Below are 24375 nucleotides of genomic sequence, written 5' to 3' on the forward strand. Positions count from 1 at the left end.
AGTAGGAAGTTAATGATATAATAGATGATTTGGCAAGAAAGGGTTCTAGTCTCCAAAGCACGTTGATTGATATGTGACTCCCTTTGTCTTTTGTATTCTCTACATCAATAAACTATTCTTCCTCTTAAAAAATAAAGATAGAAAATAGGAAGGCTCCTAAAATGCTCGAACCTAACCCAAATAGGAAGCCCCACCTTAATGTTCCATCATCATCATCATTATCATCTAAGCCTTATCCCAATTAATTGGGATCAGCTGTATGATTTTTGCTTCGCCATTCCACCCTATCAAGGGCTATACCTTCTGTTAGACCATAGGTCATCATGCATTTTCTTACTACCTCCATCCATGTCCTTCTGGGTCTTCCCCTCGCCCTTTTAGAGCCTTCAACTTGTACCAATTCACTCCTAAACACCACAATTCTTGGTCTCCATTGCACATGACTAAACCATCTAATTCTACTATCCTTCATCATATTACCAATAGGTGCTAATTCTTGGTTCCATCAAATGCATTCATGTCTAATTCTATCCTTCATTGTCTTGCCAGTCATCCATCTCAACATCCTCATTTCAGCTACACATCCTATGAACATGTTGTTCCTTAACTGCCCAACATTTGTCCCATAAAGCATAGCTAATCTTACAGCTATCTGATAATATTTCCCTTTTAGTTCGAGTGGTACATGATGATCACTCAAATAATGCTAAAAATAAAACATAATTTGATTCCTAGAATCTACACTGTCAAAACCAAAAACATAATGGATAGTAATGCAATCTGCCAAAATATCGATTCCGTTTGTACTCTGGATACATCCAAACACACCCATAATATCTGTGTATTTGTTCTAAGGTCTTAATCTTTTATGTTCTTTTGGGTGATTTTACAAGAGCTTGATTTTTTGGTTGATAATCATTGCATAAACCATCTGCCTAGGAGAAAAGAAGAAGAAGAAGAAGAAAGAACCCTAAAGTATTAAATATAAGGAGCCGCTATTTACACGCAGTGTTTTAAATAGCGTGTAGCATATAGCGTAGCATTTGGCCTTCTATAGCGTGTAGTGTAAGCTACACAATACTTAATATTTTTTTAATTAAAATAATAGAAAAATATGATAAAATTTACAAAATGCATAATTTCTATTAGTTCTTGACTACAAATCTGGATCATCAACAATGTATTTCCATACAAAGTCTCTCTCTGTTTACCTTTAGATGTCTCTAAGTGTGACCTCTTTTTTTTTTTATTTACCACAAATTCATGATATGGACCACAATTTAGAAAGTTAGGATTGATCAAGTGCTGTATCCATGATATGGACCACAATTTGGATGGTTCGGATTAATTTAATTTAGTGCCACGTGTGATAGGGATAAGTCATCACCATTCTAAAATATGTATTAAACTAACAAGGAAAATACACTTTAAAAAATGGAGATTTCAAGTAGCTTACGTTATTTACGCTACATGTAGCGTATGCTACATGCATTGTAGCTTACGCTACTTGCTTACAGTACATAGCATTTTAGCTATGCTACTCTACGTAGCATGCGCTACGCTATGAGCATAGCTATGCTACTCTACATAGCATCCACACTGACTGGTAAATGTTCCCGGCTTTCCTAGTTTTGGTAATTAAGTAGTGCCAAGTTTTATTAATGCCTTAGCGTAAATAGAAAACGGGTGTTTTTACCAGTCAGGGTGGGTCGTTTAAATATAGGTTCATGTGATTGCAAGGGGTACTTTGATGATGCTGAATGATTATCTGTTATTATATTGAGTTGTAATCCTTATTATGATGATACTTATTGTTTTGCAATTGTGTTCCAGTTATACTATTTTTTGCCCCCCGCCCCCCATTTAGTTAATTTCTGCAAGGAAGCATTGCATGTGTTTCCTGTGTTAACATGGTGTTGACATTCGATTGTTTATGAGAAAAAGCACATTATTCAGTTCATTAGTAATAAAATGATTTCTTTGTTAGAAATCAAGGCATGCCCCTTGCACATTCTCACGGTCATTATTGCTACTTGCCTGAAGTTAACATGGTCTTAGTTTCTGTTAATGACGATACCTTGTCTCAGACATTTTAACAAGGTTACATAGTACTATGGTTTGCTTGCATAAAGTGTTGATGTGACTAGTGTCAGCATGCAGAGGATTAATTTGTAATTGTTTATGCAATAACTTTCTCCATTAATGCATGCAATTATAGCTATGCATTTTCAGGTGAGGTTCAAAGACTACTATCTAGCTAATTGGGTTGGACGGTTGCATCTTCTTGGTTCATCATGGCAGCTCATAAGTACCAGACATAGGGTCATGGTGGATGTGGTCCTTTGAAAATGACAAACCTGCTGGTTACCTTTGGCCCTAATGGAGGCGACTCGAGTCGATTGTCTACCAATCACTTCTTACACACTTTCCTTTCAAACACAAAGTCAACTAACCACAATTTACAACTCCAAAATATCGGGGCGTGCATGTGGATGAATGTTCCCCTAGTGCATATTCTCAATCGTGACTAAGGTTCCAACTTCAACAGGTCTTCCAAGTTATATAGACCTCACTTCACCTCTCAATTGGTCTGATCTTCAGTATGTGATTAAGAGTGGTGCCTATTGGGAGCCCTTAGTGGCAGACGAGAGTTGTTTCTCCCTAATGGTGCACCAGAGGTATCTAGATCACTGCTAGCTCGCCAAATGCGAAGAGTGCAAGTGTGACTTCACTAGCATTTTTATCCCATTTACAAAATGGAAGGCACATTGACAATGGGGAATGTAAATGATCAAGAATAGAAAAGGGTGAAAGAAAATCCTTTCAACCCATACAAGGAGAATCAAAGGTTATCCTTGGAATTGGCCTAAAAGTGCTATTCCCCCAAAAACTTGAATCATGTGTTTCTAGTTGGGCCTAGTATCCTAGTGGAGTGGCCAACTTATGGAACAAATCGGAGAAATCCACTGGTGAAATTTTGGCCAAGTAAGGAGTTACCACTAGTCAAAATTCTCTAGCTCTACAAAAGGCTTCTGCTTATTTGCACAATCCTTCTAAGTGCTGCTCCAGCCTCGAATGACACTATACTCTCACTCTCGCTTTGAATCGTGCTCTTTCCACTCCTGTTTCCTAACTGCATACTCGAAAACATTTTGAAACAAATGCTTCCCTCCTCTTGCACCCAAATTTGTTGTTGCTTCTCTCACGCTTCGTGCAACTATAGGCTAGATTCTATAGATCAAAATAACCTAGAGGTTAGAATTGATGATTTTGATTGAATAACTCTGATATTGTCTAGATATCCAAAGATCCGAGTACGAGCCTTGATTATGGAGAAGAAAGGTGTTAGGCGCCTTGTCCCCGTATGTCTGTACAACTCTCTACTAATGGGAATCCAAATTTTCATGATTAGTGCTCATGGCAAAAATCCACAATGGAAAAAAAAAAAAGAAAAAAAAGATCAAGAGAAATAATGATGAGGACATCAGACCCTTTAAAGTTTATCAAAGACGAAGGCGGCCGACGAATACATCTTTATGGCTCGATGATGGTTCATGACACAACCAAAGATGATTTTGAAGACCTGGTTAATCGCACAACTAAGGGATGATTTTGAAGACCTGGTTAATGGCACAACTAAAGAAGATTTCGAAGACCTTACACGTATCCTTGGATTAATTGAAGGCCCCACATTAGGAGGACACACGTGTAGGATGAGTTAGAAGACTGGTTTGTTATGCATGATTTTTATTTTTTTAAAAAGCTTTGGTTTGCGTGTTTTGTTTTCTTTTGTTATAGGGGTAGTTTAGTCATTTTCTTTTATATCCGAATTTTATAAATATAGTGCTTTCTACCCTAAACCTAATAATGTTTTTTTACAAAAAATGAAAGCTTGGTGCCTCCTTCCCCATTCTCTCCGTGGCAAGTTCTTCTTTTCCCCTAATCTCTTCTCTTCTTCTGAATTCTATTTCTAGCCCTCCAACCTTCTTCTTCTCTTTCTATGCCTAATCCTTTTTTTTAAAAAAAAATTAAAAATTAAAAATTAAATATTGCTACTGACCCTGAAAATCTGAGAATTGATCCCAACCCTCTCTTAGATTTTCCAGTCGTTCCTATTCCAAAAATCTTTTGTTTTCCTGGACTACAGAAGTTGCATTGATTGTTGGTTGAAACCATGCAAGATCGGGAGGTCCCATTCCTCGCCGGATCCAATCCACGCATGATTTGAATACAGTACCGCGGGATTATAATAATGGTCTGCAACCATTGCATGTTCCCTTTATTATTATCTTTACTATGATGTGGAATGTGAATATTTCAATTGATTTGCTTAGTTTATTTCGCTGGATAATTTTGTGCTCACACATGCATTCTAGTTTAGACCGTCCTGCATCAAATTTGGTATCAAAGCTTTAGGTTTTGCATGGTTTTTTTTTTAGATCAAGTTATCTGAACTTAGAATCATTTGTTTTCTCATCTGGGCTTGTCTAGATAATTCCAGATATACATGCCATAGAAATTGCAAACCTGATTTTTCAAATTCACAGTCCTGTGAGATATAAGTCTGAATTTCCAGATTTGTGTTTTCATTCTAGTTAAATCTGAAAATCTGCAGCATTCATAAATCATATAGAAAAGGATCATACATCCATATTGAGGTCTGTTCAAGCCTTAGAGTTGGGCTCAGGAAAATTGAGTTCAAGTTTTTGGTATGTGCCCACTAGAAGTGGTAAGGGTTTTGGCCAACACCCCATCATGAGTTACGAGACTAGAAGCGGTAAAGGTTTTGGCCAACACCCCATCATGAGCAACAAGCAATTAAACGATCACCTTGCTCAATTACTCCAAAAGATAATTTCCATAGAGACATCCAACAAAAAATATCGAACGAAAACTGACCGCCACCGAAGCTAGACTTGAGCGATTAGAGGCATCCCAATGAGAGAACCCCATTGTTGGGGGAGATGTGTAGTCGCAAACAGGTGGTGTTAGTGAGGAGCTAGCCCTTAGACAAACCCCCACCAATGGCGGGCAAGCTTGACTTGAAAAGGTATGCCATTCAAGTGGACAGAGAAATGCGAAGAAGCGTTTGCTGAGCTGAAGCGATTATTAACCTCGACGCCCATTTTCACCCTTCCTTGAGAGGGAGTAAAGTTCATAGTTTATATGGACGAATCGATCTTATGACTTGGTTATGTACTGATGCAGGAAAATAAAGTATAGATGATTGGTGGAATTCTTAAAGGACTATGATTTTGAACTATCATATCATCTTAGTAATGAGAATTTAGTGGCAACTGTTCTGAGTAGGAAGTAGTATAAGCAACAAGTTATAGCCACGCTAATGATCCGTGAATGGGAGATGTTGGATCTTGTGAAGGAATTTGAGTAAAGTTGCGATTTCAAAAGCAACGTATGCATCTCGGTAACATAACGATAAAATAGACTCTGATGGAGAGAATTATAGGAGCGTGGGTAGAGAACGGGCATATCAGGACCGCTTTGATCCTGATGAGAGAGCCATGAAGAATGTCAGGATTGATTCCCGGAGCTTTGATGGTCGCTTTGACCCCAAGTCATTCCTTGATTGGTTAGCTAACATAGACCACTATTTTGAGTGGCATGAGATGTTAGAGAACCGACAAGTGCGGTTTGCCAAAATGAAGCTTGTGGGGCAAGTGAAAATGTATTAGACCAATAAAGAGCGTAGGATTGAACGGGTGGGAGGAGCTCCCGTTACCCAATGGAGCAAGATGAAAACTATGCTAAGAGAGAAGTACCTCCCTCTCTCTTATCGCCAGAAGCTCTTGGAACAATGGCAATCTGTACACCAAGGATCCATGCCTGTCACGGAATACATTGCAAAAGTTGAGGAATTTATGACGCGGTGTGACATTGAGGAAGACCCTCTAGTAATGCTCACGCATTTCAAGATGGGCCTTTGATTGGATCTTCAGCGTGAGCTTTGGGCTTGTCCCGTGACATATTTGGACGATATGTACCAAGTGGTGCATGAATTAGAGCAATATCTGAAGACTCCTGCCACAAGACGGTTCGATTCCCGAGACTCTAATGTTAGGAGTGGTTCTCAGGGAACTAGACCCAATATTGGTAATCAACCCAGGGCACAGGCAAATATCCCGCCTAGGCCTAGGGATGACAAGGGAAAAGGCGTCCTTGGTGCTAGTCTAGGTGGAGGACAGAATGTGCGATGCTACAAATGTGAGAATATTGGCCATTTTGCAACTCAATGTCCCACTAAGAGCAAAGGTAAGGCCTTAGTCATAGGCGATTCCTAAGATGGCGAGTATGATCAAGGCGACTCTGAAGTCGAAGAATATCAGCCCGTAGGATCATTGAGTGATGAGGATGAGGTGGGTGATTATGCTACACTAGCAGTTGTCAGATGTGTGCTAGCCCAGACTAGAAGTAGTGTTGACTAGCGTCGCAACACTATCTTCTACACGATCGCCAAGTGTGGTGAGAAAAATTGTAAGGTGATAGCGAACAGTCGGAGTTGCTAGAATATAATTTCCACTAACACCTTAGGCCGTCTAAAGTTAGAGGCCACCCCTCATCCTGACTCGTACAAAGTCTCATGGGTAGACAAGACCTCCCTTCCTGTCACCCATCAATGTCTTGTACCCATCTAGTTCGGGTCTTATAAAGAGTCCCTGTGGTGTGATGTGTTGCCTATGTATGTAGGTCGCATCATCCCAGGCAGACCGTGGCTATTCGATAATGACCTCATGATGTACAGCCGTTCTAATGCGTGTACCTTCATACGTAATAACAAGAAGATCAAAATTAATCCTATGCCACCATAAAACACTGCACAGAAGAAAGGTGAGAAGGCTAGTGAGCCTAAAGAAGTGAGGAAATCCACACCCAAGTCCCTCCACATCACCACAGCTAAAGAGTTTGAAAGAGAGACTGAGGAGGATTCGACAGTGTATGCCTTAGTGGCTAGAGAAGCTACACTAGAAATACCAGTAGAGTTACCCCACGAGGTAGCTCCGGTCTTAGAGAAGTACAGAGATGTATTCCCTGAGGATTTGCCGGATGAGTTGCCACCCATGGGGGACATCCAGCATGCCATTGATCTTGCCCCTGGGTTGACTCTACCAAACCTTCCTCACTATAGGATGAACCCTGCAGAGCATGCAGAGTTGAAGAAGCAGATAGATGAGCTCCTACAAAAGGGTTTCATCCAAGAGAACATGAGCCTGTGTGTCATACCCGCTTTACTCACACTTAAGCAAGACGGCACTTGGTGCATGTGTGTAGATAGTAAAGCCATCAACAAAATCACGGTTTAGTATAGGTTTCCCAAACCTAGGCTTGATGACATGTTAGACAAGATGGCTAAATCCACCATTTTCTCCAAAATAGATCTCAAGAGTGGGTATCACCAAATCCATATATGTCTCGGTGATGAATGGAAGACAACCTTCACGACAAAGCATGGGTTATATGACTGGTTGGTCATGCCTTTTGGCTTGACTAACGCACCCAACACTTTCATGCAGGTGATGACCCTGGTCTTGAGATCGTTCATAGGGAAATTCTTAGTGGTATCTTTTGACGATATCCTGATCTATAGCACCACTAGAGAATCACACCTTGAACATTTGAAGTTGGTCTGTAGTGTCCTTAGGGCGGATAAATTATACGCTAACCTTAAAAAATGGTCATTCATGTCCAGTCAGGTTGTGTTTTTAGGGTGTATAGTGTTAGCAAAAGGGATGCGTGTAGACCCAGAGAAATTCAAGGCCATAGTTGATGGGATTGAACCGAGGAACATCCATGAAGTGCGAAGCTTCCATGGCTTAGCCACATTCTATCATCGGTTCATTAGGAGTTTTAGCACGATTATGACTCTCATTACAGAGTATATGTAGAAGGGAGAATTCGTGTGGTCGAAAGCCTCAGTTAAGGCTTTCAAAAAAATTAAGAGCAAGATGGTCGAATCTCCCGTCATGTGCCTTCCCAACTTTTCTAAAGTCTTTGAAGTTGCATGTGATGCATATAGTGTTGGTATAGGTGGAGTCTTGAGGCAAGAGGGTCATCTTGTTGCCTATTTCAGTGAGAAACTGAATGAGGCAAAATAAAAATACTCTACCTATGATAAGGAATTTTATGCTGTAGTGCAGTCTTTGAAACATTGGCGCCACTAACTCTTACCGCAGGAATTTGTCTTATTCTTTGATTATGAGGCCTTACGCTATCTTCACTCCCAGAAGAAACTTAACCCAATGCATGCTAAGTGGGTTGCATTCCTTCAAGAGTATTCGTTTGTCTTGAAACACAAGGCCGAAGTAGAGAATAAACCAGCCGACACCCTCAGCCGTAAAGTGGCGTTGCTCAATTCTTTGAGTGTTGGAGTTGTCGGCTTTGAGCAACTGAGAGATGAGTACCTCACATGTCCAAATTTTGAGGGTACCTATATGTCACTCTCGAGTGATCAACAAAGTGTGTGGGATTTCGTGTTGAGAGATGGATTCCTTTTTAAAGGAAATCATTTATGTATTCCCCGTACATCCCTCCGTGAATTCCTCGTCTGGGAGCTTCATTCGAGAGGGATAGTTGGCCACTTTGGCCGCGATAAGACTATTGCCCTCGTAGAGGATCATTTCTACTGGCCAAGTCTCAAGCGAGATGTCGCCAAAATTTTGGGGCAGTGTAGAACGTGTTAGATGGCGAAGCAGCAAAAGAAAAAGTTTGTATTATATATGCCATTACCTGTGCCACATGCTCCGTGGCAAGCCATTAACATGGATTTCATGCTTGGGCTTCTTAAGACGATTAAAAAGCACAATTCCATTTTTGTTGTTGTGGACCGCTTCTCTAAGATGGCGCATTTCATCCCATGTTCTAAAACCTCAGATGCGTCTAATATTGCTAAGGTCTTTTTCGATGATGTAGTCCGTCTCCATGGTTTACCTAAGACCTTAGTGTCTGACCGTGATGTCAGATTTACCAGCTATTTTTGGAAGACACTATGGCACGTGATGGGAACACGTTTGCAGTTTTCTACTGCATACCACCCCCAAACTGATGGCCAAACTGAGGTGGTTAATCACAGCCATGGAAACATCTTACAATGCTTAGTGGGTGAACATGTGAAAACTTGGGATTTAATTTTACCTATAACCGAGTTTGCGTACAACAGTTCAGTCAATAGATCTATAGGGTTGAGTCCATTTGAAATTGTTAGTGGGTACAAACCCAGGATGCCCATAGACTTGTTACCCATGTCAGTTACCCAAAGATCTTCTGAGTCAGACGATGCATTTGCACGACACATTCATGATTTGCATGCACATGTTAGACAATGAATAAATGCGAGTAATGATAATTATAAATGTTTGGCTGACCAACATCGTAGGTGGACAGAATTTAATGGAGGGGATTATGTAATGGTTAAGATTAGATCAGAGTGGTTTTTTACGGGTTCCGCTAAGAAATTACAAGCTCGAATACTTGACCATTCAAAGTATTGTGTAAAATTGGGTCTAATGCGTACAAGGTAGACCTTCCATCTGAAATGGGAATAAATTCAATGATCAATGTGGAAGATCTAGTCCTCTATCCTAACCCTTCCATTATTTCTTCTTCCGACCTTTGGTCACTTTCCAACTTTACTTCTTAACCCACTCCACCCCTTCCACCATCAATTGACCATAAGGAAGAGATTGAAGGGATAGTAGATGAGGAGATTGTTTCCACACTAGATGGGGGCTTCCAAAAGTACCTTGTCAAATGGAAGAACAAGTCATCATCCGATTCCACGTGGCTTACAAAAGTAGAACTGCAATGGATTGATCCAGACCTTCTCGAGACGCACAAAAGTTTTAACTCGTCAGAGCCAAGTTCTTCTCACCCAAGGGGAGTTGATGAGCACATCAGACCCTTCAAAGTTTATCAAAGACGAATGCGGCTAACGAATACATCTTTATGGCTCGATGATGGTTCATGGCATGACCAAGGATGATTTTGAAGACCTAGTTAATGGCACAACTAAGGATGATTTTGAAGATCTAGTTAATGGCAGAACTAAGGATGCTTTTGAAGACCTTACACATGTCCTTGGATTAATTGAAGGTCCCACATTAGGAGGACACACGTGTAGGATGAGTTAGAAGACTGATCTATTACACGGGAATTTTTTTATTTTTTTATTTTTTTTAGAAAGCTTTGTTTTGCATGATTTTTTTTTCTTTTGTTATAGGGGTAGTTTAGTCATTTTCTTTTAAATCCGAATTTTATAAATAGGGTGCTTTCTACCCTAAACCTAATAATGTTTTTTTTAATGAAAGCTTGGTGCCTCCTTTCCCTTTCTCTCTGTAGTAAGTTTTTCTCTTCCCCTAATCTCCTCTTCTTTTAAATTCTATTTCTAACCATCTAACCTTCTTCTTCTCTTTCTATGTCTTGTCTTTTTTCTTCTTCTTTTTTTTTTTTTCTTTTTTTTAACTATTGACCCTGAAAATCTGAGAATTGATCCCAACCCTCTCTCAGATTTTCCAGCCGTCCCTATTCCAGAAATCCTTTGATTTCCTAGACTACAAAAGTTGCATTGATTGTTGGATTGAAACCATGCAAGATCGGGAGGTCCCATCCCTCGTCGGATCCAATCCACGCATGATTCGAATACAGTACCGCAGGATTGTGATGGTGGTCTGCAACCATTGCATATTCCCTTTATTATTATCTTTACTATGATGTGGAATATGAATATTTCAATTGATTTGCTTAGTTTATTTCGCCGGATAATTTTTGTGCTCACACATGCATTTTAGTTTAGACCGTCCTGCATCAAATAAGGTGTTGAAGAGTGAGATGTAGTAAGATTAAAATGTAAAAGCTTTGTATTGCTATAGTTTGTGTTCTCCAAGGAGGGCCTTGGTTCTAGAGATCTGACTAGGAAGGAAGAACTCTCAGATCCCCTTTCTAGCAATGGTTTGGGAGCTCCTTGCCAATTGCACTACCGAAGATTTCAGTGATCTTAGATCCTTAACCTTTCATCTTTCTTGATGTGTGATTGTTGGTCTTCTTTTCCTTGATAAGTTTTGAGCTCTAAGAGGGTTGGTGTTCTTAGGTTTACCCTAGAGCAAAGGGAGAGAGGAGAACAAAGGGAGGAATATAGGTAAGGTGTAGAGAGTAGATCTAAAGGCTTCTTTCTTGAAGGCAATGAGGACCTATTTAGGTGTTTGATTTTGTGGTAATTTTGGAGCTTTGAAGGGCAAGGTTTTATGTCAGACACGTCATTTCCCCTTGAATCCTGGGAACAAAAAAGATGATGTGATCAGTTGGTTCTTTTGAGACAAAAAGTCGATGGGGTGGAATTCTGCCAAAACTGCATCAGCAGCTAGTGGAAATCCAATTTCAACTAGTTGCTAATAGATGGTCGTTGACACTTGATGGCAGAAATTGAATTTCTGCTACCTACTTTTGTGAAAAAAAAAAAAAACAGAATGAGGGTGTGATCGGGTTGTATTGCAACCTGGTCTCACACCCTTTTAGTATGTTGCAATTGGAATTTTTGCGGGTTCTGTTTTTTTTTTTTTTGGTCTGGACTTGTCCTAATGGCTACAAACCCTTGTAAAGTAGGAATTAGGGAGTAGGTTCTCTTGATCCAGTTCAATCAGATGGTTTTATGGACATCTAGTGTCAGGCAATGTTTGCAGTATTGATAATATCAGCCAATATTATCGGTATCGAGGTCAGTGATACGAAACCCACTTGGAGTATCCAAAATCCCGTGTATCACATAATGTATTGCAATGTATCAGTAAATATTGCAAAATATCACTGGTATCACAAAATATTGCAAGATAAGGATGACCATTCTTTTGAAAATTTCTTTGGTATTGACAATACCTGTCGATATCAACAGATATCATCGATACCGACAGGAACAGTGGCTTGCTCTTGAGAAAAACTCTAAAAATTTCATTTTTTTTCTTCATTTTCTTTCATTCTTCCCTCTTCTTAAACACTTCTAGGGTGGATTTCAGTCTATCCTCTCGAATCTTTTGGGCAAAAAACAAAGATTTCAAGCCGGAATCAAGGTCAAATTGGATTTGGGGCTAGTTTTGATTCAGTGAGTTTTCTTGCAATTTGAACGTATTGCTTGCGTTTCCATACATGTCTTTGTACATTTATAACTTATATAAATAGACCTTGAATGTACTTACATCAGTCCAATTAGATAGGGCATGGCTTAGGACCCTATGCAACGGAAACCTATTATGTGCACTTGCTTTTTGTGATGTTATGATTTAAAAGTGTGTATTAATGTCCTTTCTAACAATCCTTGAAGTTTCTTTGAGAAATTCAACCAATTTCCCAATGTTTCCCAAAAAGTGCGATAAATTCCCCAATACAACTGATGTATCCCATGTGATAACTGATACATATCCGTATCCCAAGGGTGTGATATGTAACGCAATACTGATACGGTAAACACTGGTGTCGGGCGGGGTGTCTGTAGGATTAGATTAGGACTCCATAGCTTTGAGAAGAGTATTTACTTCTTTGAATAGAGAAGCTCGCTTCGAGGAGCTATTGCCATGGACCTATTTGGTGTGATTCTAATAATCACATTATGTGGTGCTTTGCTTGTAAGGAGTGATTCTTTTGTATTTGATCAGTGTGATGCTAATCTGAATTGAACAGTGATTCTATCCGAAAGTGCTATAGTTCTAAACTTGTGCTATCCAAGTTTTGCAATTGTTTCTAAACCTGTGAATCTAGTCATTTAGTTTCGAAAACTAGAGCCTATATCCATTCTCCAAGTGTGGAGATTGTGGTTAATCTTGATCATCCAATGGTGGCTGTCCTATGTGAAATCAAGTGAGAGTTATTGTAAATACATTGGTAAGACATCTTGGCTTGAGGGAAGTATTAGTTTTAGTGTGATTTACATGTATTGTTTAATATAATCATTACATTTTAGGGTATTTAAGTTAAATGTCTGTTCATGTTGCTTCCCATTTATTTCAGTCTTTCTTGTTGACACTTGTTAAGAGTTCACAACTCCATGAGTACATGCATGTGCAGAGCACCATACTTACGGTGTACACACACCCTATTGATGTAGATCTCCTAGTTATTATCCCTTAGTTATCATTTAATATCTTTTGGTTTATCTTTGTAGTCATGAGATTATAACTAAAGCTCTAGAGGAGGAGAAAATACACTTCTTTTGTCCTGTTTCTACAGAGCTTAATGAAGTTTTCTAATCAGTCATTTAAGGGACTGCACACAATTAGAGTATTATACAAGCTATCCATCAACTTCTTATAACATTGACAAAGCTGGCCATGATAAAGTTAAAAAGCTTAATTAGCTTCTTTACATGAATCTTGATTTTACCATTTTATCTGTTGTCAATTGGAGTGTGTTTGGATGCTCAGTAGAAATAATTTGCAACAGCTCAATTCAGCAACAAGGACAAATGTAGGGCTAACCCATTCCAGTCATAATGAGATAGTTGCCCCTAAGTTACCATTATGAAACTCATTCTAACTTGAAAGACATTGTATTGGTGCAATCCCTCTTTGTCCATTTCCTGTCCATTGAATGAGTTATTGCAAGTTCATTCAACTGAGCATCCAATGCACCTGAAAAGAAACTTACAATAGTTGTTTATATTACCTCAAGATCTACTTGCAAACCCGTTTCTGGAGTCAACAGTGTGACCTCTCTGTGCACTAGATGAATTATAATGTTTACAGATCCATGAGGGAAGCTTCATATCTTTTCAGTGTCCTCAGAATTATTCTGGCTCATCAGTTTATTTAATTTTCCATCTGCAACCTTTTGACTAGATGATTTACATTCTCATTTCATATGTTTATTGGAACTGTTAATGATGGTTGGTTTTATCAAGTATATGCAATACGTGTTTATCCTTTCATCCGGATTGACTTTTCTGCAAGCCTTTTTTCTCTTTAGAAGCCTACAGTGAACTGAAACCTTTGTTCTCGTTTACACAGTAGTGAGCATATATCATCTGACGTGAGGCAAAGTGTTCTCTCGTCTTTTCCACACTATGGGCATTCAGGAATAGTTGAAGCTGCACGAGAGCTGTTTGTGCAAATAGATGGACAGGTTGGAGATGAAGGTCAGAAGTTAGCAACTAGTGATGTGATTTCTTTTGTCATTTACCTCATATAGATGATCTTCTCCTTTGATATCTCATATCGTTTCTGATGTGATTTTTTCATCATTTAGCTCTCATAAAAACTTCATCTACTCCATTGATATCTCAAATTTCTTCTAATTTTCATGATGCACTCCATTTTGTTCTCGTGTCATAGCTGTTAGTTCTCCAGAAATTAGATAAGCTCCATGCATCTTTGTATCGTTGTTTCTTTATTTTTCTTTCTTCGATATTTTGGTTCAATTTTTCTTATATGCCAAAGACTATGGACTCACATTAAGTAGAACAAGATGAATGAATCCTTTTTTTCCCCCCAAAACAAGTGGAAATTGAGGTTTTATATGCATATGTACATACATTTATTTTACTACTATATAAAAGCAAATATAGCTTACTTTTTCAGGACTTTTGCATGACCAAAATACCCTCAATACATTAAGCAATTACCCTTGCACCTACCTATAAACACTGTTCAGAGTATCCTCGATATTACGATGATATCCCTGATATTATACAAATCTCCAGCTTGGCAAAACTGATAACACTGATAGTGATACCGATAACATTGGCAGTATCAGAAATTCTAGGCGTCGTCGATATATTGCTAAGTATCCCCGATGTATCGATATTGCGATATTTTTTTATTGTGTAAATTCCAAGTATTGCTTGTATCGCCAATGTATCAATATCGCCAAAATATTGCCAATATTTTTGACTGTGTAAATTCCAAGTGTCACTTGTATTGCCAGTGTATCAACAATATTTTGATATTATCGCCAATATTTTGATATCACAAAAACAATCTGTTTATTAAAAATGTTTTGATGGATGGATGTATGGGATGCTTGGATGGATAGATGTGATGGATGGGTGGATAGATGGGATGGAAAGATGTTTGGATGATTGGATGGGATGGATAGATGGTTGGATGGGATCAATGTTTTAAATATCAATGATATCAGCCGATATGTCCCACGATATATCTTGTATCCCACCTATGCGATATGAAACACACGATCCGGTGAGCATTTTCAATTTCCGATCTCGTTTTTTCTTGTTGAAATTATGTTTGATCAGTGTCAAATGATTACAAATTCATTGGTTCTTCATGTTTTGCGTGAAAACTCATAAAGTTGGAGCTTTGATTTCAATATCCATTGGTTCTTCATGTTCTCCAAGTTTTTTTTTTTTTTTTTACCTCGAAATTCTCCTTCAACCAGCTGTCAATGCAAACTAATTTCGAAGTATTTAGGACTATTTGATGAAATGATCATCACATACACTCTAGAATGTAAGTTGTCCAATTTGAGGAAAATTCAGGAAATTCGAAATTTCCCCAATTTCTCCCAAATTGCTTGCAATGTTGCACTCCAAACATAAAATCAAGCATGTACTAGGGCTGATCTATTGATTAAGAGCATCTATCTAGTAACAACCCATTGGAGTCTTTCAAATAGGTAAGCAGTCATCTCTCATGTATGATTCTTCTCAAGAGCAACTATCTCCACCATAGCTTGACGCCACATGGGGGAATTAAGTACCTCATTAAGATTTTAAGGAACAGTGGAAAAAGACACTCAAGAGTAGAAACACGACCTATGTATTAGAGATAAAGAATGATAAATAAATAGAAAAAAGTTGAATAAGATGAGAAGTACATTGACTTTTTGACTTTTCTAACAGCAACAAGTAAATCCAAGGATGAATCGAAATATGGATCATTATAAATAAGAAAACTAATAGGAACACTATAAGTACCTGGTATCGAAGGAGCATGTTTCGTGGTTACTTGTGGGAAGAATGAAGTATGAACAATCCTTCTTCCACACACTTTCAAAGTTGGTTTAAGTGATTGTGAATTAGAGAACCTTATTTGTAACATCATCAGATTTAGAAAATGCCATTGGTATAGAAGAAACATAAACAACAAGATTGGACTCGAGAACTGAAACAAGAAGGATAATGTAATGATGCTCCCCCTGATCCTTGTCAACAACATGTCCATGTCAACCACAATGAGTACACAGACGATCTGCACCACGACCATGGCCAATACTGCAACCATATCCACATTCACAACCAATATCATGACCTCCTCAGCCTGTAGCTCTATCTCGTCCAACACTAGTATTATCAAAATTTCTAAAATCATATCAAAAAAGCAGATTTATCAACCATAGTTGGTGCCATAGTAGTACGATGTCACTCATCTCTTCAGAGCAAAGCATACATAGTATTCAGAGAGGGTAAAGAAGGTGAACCAAGAATCTGAGCCCAAACAAATTTAAAATCAGAATTAAGACCTGCTAATCATTCAAATATTCATTTATTCTCACTACTTTTGTATGCCTTAGCATATGTGGTATAAACAAATTGGAGATCATTAAGGAGAGATAATTCCTACCACAAATTATGCATCTTAGCATAATAATTAGATACAGATCCGTCTTCCTGTCTCAAATGTCCAATCTCTTGATAAATATTATAAACCCCCCTTCTTCCTTACCATGGCAAGTCTTTGTGAAATAACTCCGATGAGAAGAAAAAGAAGGCAATAAGAGACCCTAATTTGAGCCATATAACATGCAATTCATAAGCCTCCAGCCTAATCTCACACATAGTAGACAACAGAAGGCTTTCACCAACTTTTGGTTCCATAGAATTCAGGAGCCAAGATATAACTAACAAATTATTTGATTTTCAATCCTCATAAGAAGGATCAGAAATAGAAGGTTCCTCTATACTGCCATATAGATAGCCCAACTTCTGTTTTGCTTCAACAAACATTTCAATAGCTTTCGACCATTGAAGATAATGCTGGACTTAAGCCTATGAGTCATAATTTGCAATTCGGGATTCCTGGAATGAACAAACAACTATTCCATCTTCGAAATAAGGGGATCAACAGTCTCAGATGTCGACGATGAAACCATAAGTCCCTTTGTCTGGCATTTCCTCTAGCCTTACAATCTTTCTTTGTAATATTTTCTCAAGGCCTTGGAAAATGGAAGTCCCTAACATTTCACTTGCATCATATTCTCCACAGGACAAAGTGGAGGAAGCGTTTTGGACCTCCTATTTACGACGGGTCAGGTGATTAATCAATGAATATGTAATTGACATGCCAAAAAGACATTAAATATGCCTAAAAAGGAAAAGCCACATAAAATGAGCTCATGAGATTGAATATTCTGAAGGATGTATCTTCAAGTTTGACACCAGGCACAATGATTCTTTTGTGCAATTTTACTTTTGGCCCATTGATCGTCAATATGAATTCAGTCCCTCAAAGCAACCATCTGAATGTTTAAGCATTTAGGGATGGTTCCATGCCCCAAAATTTGGTATAAAAAAACAGTGCTAGACGTCGGAAAGGAGACAATCAAGGATTTAATTTTGTAGATCCATTGAGTTCTTTGGTTTGTCTCATCATATCCTGTCTGATATTAAAGGGATCACGAGATTTGGAAACACATTTTGGGGAATGGAAGTTGCGCAAGGCAAAACCAGATATCATTAGTTGTGGGGACCATCTACCATGCCACTTGCAGAAATGGACAGGAAATGATTGGGGCACGCTAATAATGTTAGGGACCAAGATGTCAGATATATTGAAATAGACTCTTAGATAGAACTTAATTCTAATCAATATATGTAATAGTCTGTTACATTGTGCCTATGGGAGTTTTGTGCTCTCATTGCCAATCCCCAGCCCAGATAAAGGAGGGTTGCATCAGATTGGCTGCCGGCATCAAACTAATGCTGTAACTTCCAACGTGAATCAGAACAATATAAAATTCCAAACTCATGCTAGCGCTTGCACTGGTTAGAAGGAATGAGTTGGTACAAGTTGAAGGCTCTAAAAGAGCAAGGCGAAGGTTTAAAAGGATGTGGATGGAGGTAGTAAGAAAATATTTGATGACCAATGGTGCAACTGAAGTTGTGACCCTTGATTGAGTGGAATGGCAGAAAAGGATTCATTTAGCGACCTAGTTAGTCGAGATAAGGTTTAGATGATGATCTCCATAGATCTGAGATCAGTTCCCAGAATAAACAGTGAATGATGAGATAGTACTAGTGTGAGGTGAATTTTTTGGGATCAAGTTTTTAGGGATCTTCAAGACAATTGGAAACTCTGCCAGGAAGCAACGTGCAAATCAGTCCAAAGCCCATGTAAAGGAGTGGGGTTTACGTATTCGTGAAGCAATCATTAGAATTCCTGTTTTAATATGATTGGCAAACAGTATTTGTAAAGCCAAACCCAAGCATCTGGGACATGGCTATTAATTATGATGATGATGATGATGTTGGTGATGATATGATGGTGATTATCATGATGATGTCTTAACAGGATATCTTCCCATGTTGTATAACATACTATCAATAGAATTTTCGAGTCACATTGTTGATGCTTGTATAAGGATTGTATTTGGTAAGCTTTTGTCACAGTGTGTTCATAACTTATGAAGTTTACACAAGCAGTTCTATTATGATTTGTTTATATGCTTTTGGGATATTTTTTCCACGTCCTGTAATATACCATGGATAGAATTTTCGCTAGTCATATTTTTCATGCTTGTATAAAGGTTGCATTTTCAAATTCGGTCTTTTGGTTCTTAAAAGGTTTGCCTTTGTAATCTTTAAACTGCATTCCTAACTTCTTGAGAGTACACAAGCAGTTGCACTATGCTTGGTTTAGTTGTTGCTTTGACGATTGTTTTGCATATATGGCTTCCTTGTATAAAACATTGCATGCACATAAATTTTTATTCCTAAATTTTAGGTGATTTCTCATCTGGGACCACTGGGTTCCTTTCTTCATTGCTGGGAGCTGGATGTGAGTGTCAAGGCTACAGTGTTCGCATTGTGGGTCATTCCTTAGGTGGTGCTATTGCTACAATGTTGGGACTGAGGGTAAGGGTTCATTTATTTGAGTTGAAGCTTCTCTTCCCTAGATTTGGAATGCTTTTTTAACGTAACAGTAACAATAACAATAACAATAACAATTTATTCTCCTTGTAAAGGAATCCATGTTTGACATCTCGTATCAATATAATCGAAAGAAATGCAGTCAGCATGCGCTAATCACGTTTGGGAGCTTGTAGATGTCCTGCCCCAAAAAACAGGCTACTCAACTTATCAGGCGGTTCATACAGGTACAAAGACAACTCTGGCTATTTAGAAAAATTGCCAACAGCTCACATTCAGAACATGTGTCTTCCCTGATGAGTGGATCAGCCTGATTTTTAGGTTACATTGTACCCACAGTGGTGCCTACTTCCTCTCTTGAATATCTTGCACATGTCCGGTTGTCATGTTTGGCCACCTCTAGAGGTGTAGGTGGGCTTAGGAAAACTAATAATACAATATCTTAAAATAGGAAACAATACTATCATCAGAAAGAAAAATGGAAATAGTAGTGACATCCTTGACATGATTCCTATCCTATTAAAGAGACTATCGCCTACAGGTAGTATTCCTCTTTTTCATACCCTAAGATATACCCTATCTATGATTGCGTGTATCTGCAGGGAATAGTCTCGCCTCAAAAAGGAGTAGGGATACCCTATGTCGTCAAAAAAAAAAAGATATACCCTATCTATTTTTACTCTACGAATATAGCTTTCCTTTGTACATATTGTTGGACTTCTTTGAAATACAGTGAGAAATAGAACTTTTTCAGAATTCCAGATTTATTGTATTAACCCTTAGGATCTCCATTTCAACATTCTCAAGTTTCTACCAAAAACCAAAATTGAGTGAATTCGAAGTTTAGAATTACCTGATGATCACCCCCACCGAAAATCGTGTAGAATGTCTGTGCAACTCCTTCAACTAGGAAGCTTCTCTCCCAGATTTATCTCAGATGAGGATAGGAGATAGGCTAGAATTGCGCACAAAGGGCCATCTGCATAGCGGACCCCACTCATAGGAGTGTGGGGCCTGTGGGCACGAAGCGTGTAGTGGTAACAAATTTTGTGCGTGAGTGGGGAAGTGTCTTTAAAAAATGTACAAATGTATAAATAGGTATGAAGTGGGAGCGGGAGCAAGAGTCCTAAGCGGGGATTCAAAGCAGGAGTGGGACTTTTTAGAAGGATCCTGCACCAAAGGCTCTTTCTCAATCCTTTTGGGATAGGATCAATTTATAAGGAGTAGCTAGGGTTTCAAGGAGAGACTAGTATGGTGCACCACTCTACAAACTTTGGTATTTGCCCCACTACATGTAAAGTACTTAACCATGTACCCAAATTAACCAAATTCCTCCACTTATCATGGTCATCCATCCTTCATCCAAATTCCATGAAAACCAAGAGAACATGTGAGCAGTCAGAATTACCATCAAGTGCAGAACATTTTAACAGTTAAAACAAAAATTCAACAATTGAAAACATTTATAAAACCATTCAAAACCTTTCGAGAGCTGGTGCCAGTGAAAAACCACTTGGTGGATGGTCCAATCCACCGGATCTCAGCCATAAGAATGTTCCCAAGTAACTAGTGGATCACTAGATGATTGCACATATATAATTATGAGACCATAACCATCTGCATTATAATATCTTGCATCTCATAATGTATCATCCATATATAATCCATAAAAATTCATAGCATGTATTCATAATCAAATCCAAAAACGGCTTATATTCATTTCGTAGGCTTTCTTGTCCCCAAGCCAAGCTTTCCAACCCAAGACACTTGAAGGAACTGTGGTGTCCTAATTTCATGTGTTGAATTATGCGACTATGTACATGGCTAAGGTATTATCTGGGCTTGTAAGTAGTTAATACTTTGCACCACATGCATAGGATTATCCATGTTGTTTTATGCACATGTAACATGCCCTGACATTTGCATATGGTCTACTCAAACACTCACACAACCCAAGACATGTCAAGAACTATGATATCCCATCTTCACACAAGGGGCTGAGTGACCATAAATCCAAGGCATGATATAGACTGTGGTCTCGCTCTTGCATACATTAGAAGCAGTGACCAAACAAGCACAGTTATCCGAGTAGGCTTCAACATGGACCAAAATGTCCTGCACCATGCATTTAAATGGAAGATGGAGAGAGATGATATCTCACAATCACAGCTTTGGGTAATCATACAACCATTCCTATCATAGGAAAACAATCACCACATAAACAGTGCATCAAAAAATTGATACACAGATATGTCCAAAAAATTAAGAACTAATGTGCAGTTCAGATTCGGCATATGACAACAATGGACTGATTTGATGAAATCTTCTAAATCAGGCAGTCAAACGGTCGATCTAAGCTGTTAGATGTCTTCAGCACAGCAACATTGGGTTAAAGTTCCAGTTTCAACCCAATTTCATGTCAAACGAATGAGGTCTGTTGAAGATAAGGTAAATGGCTATGATTGCCTGTGAAGCAGATCTGCCAGCAACTGTCAGATTCAATCCATCCATCTATGGATCTCGATGAGGGGAATCTCCAGCTTAAATTTCAAGTATTCCAACTGCTGATGGATTAGATATGGCCCGATCAAGTTTCAATCGATCTTAATCATTCAAAAATTTCACAATCCGCATGGTGTCTGCCAAGGGCATCCACATGCATAGATTATCTATCTAGGTACCAACATCCCAAATCCATGTGGCTCGGGGAAGTATGTAGTGATACAATCAAGGGAAAAGTTATTATGGATAGCATGGGTTACGTGATCATGTGGGCCACACCATTAGAGGGTGCTGATGGATCCCACACATTCCACTCATGTGGACGTCCAAGCCAATGAACATTTTCCTAGTATGATTCAATCTAAACCATTCATCCATGGTGTATATTATGATTAATCAAGGGGATTACATGGGGCCAAATTTTACACAGAATTTCCAGATTTAGAAGGTCCCAATTTCCTCCCACTAGGTGGCTTGCCAAACAAGGAAGGGGAAGGGTATTTCCATTTTTGGAAATTGTAGGAAACTCTTATTGTAAAAGGAAAGTGGAGAATAATAAAGAAAGGGGGAGCTCCTCTCCCCTTTGAACGTACGCATGTTTTGACACCCTGAGGGGGCGGTGTGTGTACGGTTGGCCCATGTGGGGACTCCAGGGTGGTCCCACACTGGAAATCCGCTCTGTCCACAATGCTCCGTTGTCTTGAGCCTTCTGCTTTGAGATGTAAGATGATGGAAACTATCCTAGGATGCAAGATGTGATATCAATTGCACATTAATTTTGGCAATCAACATATAAAATCAAACATATCCACATAATAGATTCGAAAATTCAAATTTATAACACGAAAGTCCTATGTTATCACATACGCAGTGCACGAAAATATAAAATAATTCAAGAGCGGCCCACTTGGAACTAGGTACTTCCAATCTAGCGTGAGTAGTGCAACAACCACGTGGATAGATAATGACGCAAGCAAAATTCTGGTTTGGGGAAGGTTTCACAAAAGAAATTCAGATTTTCATTAGGGTTTTGGATGAATGGATGGGGATTTGGGAATTAAGTTTTTAGGGATTTAAAGGATCAAGGATTAGGTGGGTTTGGAAGGAAATCAATGAGGGAAAAGAAGCTAAACGGGACCCACATGTGAAGGCTGTACAGACACACGTGCGTGTGTGGACGTGCAGGCAAGTCCACACGCGAATGAGTATGGAAAAAGAAGAAAAATGATGGATTGTGTTTGGGTTTTAACAGATTTTGGAAGGTTGTAAGCGAAGGGAAATGAGGAAGAAAAGAGAAAAAAAAAAAAAAAAAAGAATACCTTGTTAAAGAAGAGAAAGAGGAAGAATGCACCTTGGGGAATCCAGCACCAAACAAGCCTCTACCCTTTCATTATGCAATTTGAAAGGATTGTTTCTCACAAACCTTAAAAAAATAAGGAGGAAAATTCCTTCACACCAGAGCGCTTCTCTTCTTCCTTTTTTTTCTTCTCAATTTCTCCACTAGGGCGGGACGCCCACAACCCGCCCCACATGCTTTTATAATAAAATATCAACATGATTACAAATATGTCACTCACTTAAGTGAAATGACCCATCATCCAAAATATGGAAAGTAAAGCACTTATTACCAATCTCCATCAAATAAATGCTTAAAAAAATAAAAAATAAATAAAAACATAAAAACATAAAGGAAGCAAGAATGAAGTCCAAGGGGCCCATATCTAGAAGATCTGGTGGCCCAATGGCCTAATCGACAAGATCCAACAGTCGGATCGACACGAAATAAAAATCCTATGACTAAAACGGTCTCATAAGCAGCTCACATGCATCATCCCAAAGTGAGGTCTTCTTGATGCACGTCTAATGCATGTGGGATCTTCAAAACGGTCTAATGGGCCCCATCTGGAACTCGTTTCCCATCCACAAAGGAAGTTGTGCTAATGTGGATGGTCGCCTCCGTCTCTGGCACACCCAAGTAGGTCCTCTGATTCCCCATCACTTTGGTTTTCCCCTTCATTAATGAACCGCCACACATGGGTCTTCATCAATGGCGTGACTTGAACCATCTAGATCTACCACATTGTATTAAATTCGTGGTTGATTTATGCAGGACGGGATGATTTAACCTAATATGATGCGTTGAAACCAGATAGCGGATTAACTAGAGTAATCAAAGGACAAAATAACGTTGAACTACCACAAGTTAAAGAAACTCAGATTTGTAACATGTTAAAGTTCCAAATACCTAACAGTCCCGCAATGTGACTCTTATAAAGTATCTAAGTAATTAGGATTGTGTAGAAGATAGTACTCGCACTTAGCATAGGTATTAAATATGAACATTCATGGAATCACTCGAGTTCTAATGGTTTTGCATGTTTAGGGCTAAAGGTTAGAGAATGTAGGGAGTAAGTTTAGAGTATTTAGCAAACTATAAATTTTGGGTTTCGATATAGGGATTTGAGGATTTAGGATTTTGGGGATAAGGATTTGAGGGTTTAGGGTTAATAGGTTAGGGAAAGTTGGGGAAATTAGGTTTAGGGTTATAAGATTTTAAGGGAATTCGGATTAAGGTTCAAATTTGGGGATTACGGTTCGGAAAGGTTTGGGATTTTGGGATTTTGGAATCTTAGGGTTAGGGTTTGAGATTTATATTTAGGGATTTTGTAAAGGGGATCAAATGGAAGAGGGAAGTCGAAGATTCGAGGCAAGGGGGCTATGGATTGGGGCTGTTCATACGAACACTATTCACGTGGTACTATTCCCGCCATGTTATT

The 24375-nt window shown here is 38.8% G+C and overlaps 1 protein-coding gene across 6 annotated transcripts in view; it reads left to right on the forward strand.

Annotated features, from left to right (window-relative positions):
- Positions 1-24375, forward strand: part of LOC131240008 (uncharacterized) — a 125542-nt gene that overhangs the window by 94775 nt on the left and 6392 nt on the right. For all 6 annotated transcript variants that reach the window (XM_058237994.1, XM_058237998.1, XM_058237999.1 and 3 more), the window contains 2 exons: positions 14001-14128; positions 18951-19081. In XM_058237994.1, coding sequence (XP_058093977.1) covers positions 14001-14128; positions 18951-19081 — 259 coding nt within the window. The remainder of the gene's footprint in view (positions 1-14000; positions 14129-18950; positions 19082-24375) is intronic.

This window comes from Magnolia sinica, chromosome 3, assembly GCF_029962835.1.
Source record: "Magnolia sinica isolate HGM2019 chromosome 3, MsV1, whole genome shotgun sequence".
In the NCBI taxonomy this organism is placed as follows: domain Eukaryota; kingdom Viridiplantae; phylum Streptophyta; class Magnoliopsida; order Magnoliales; family Magnoliaceae; genus Magnolia; species Magnolia sinica.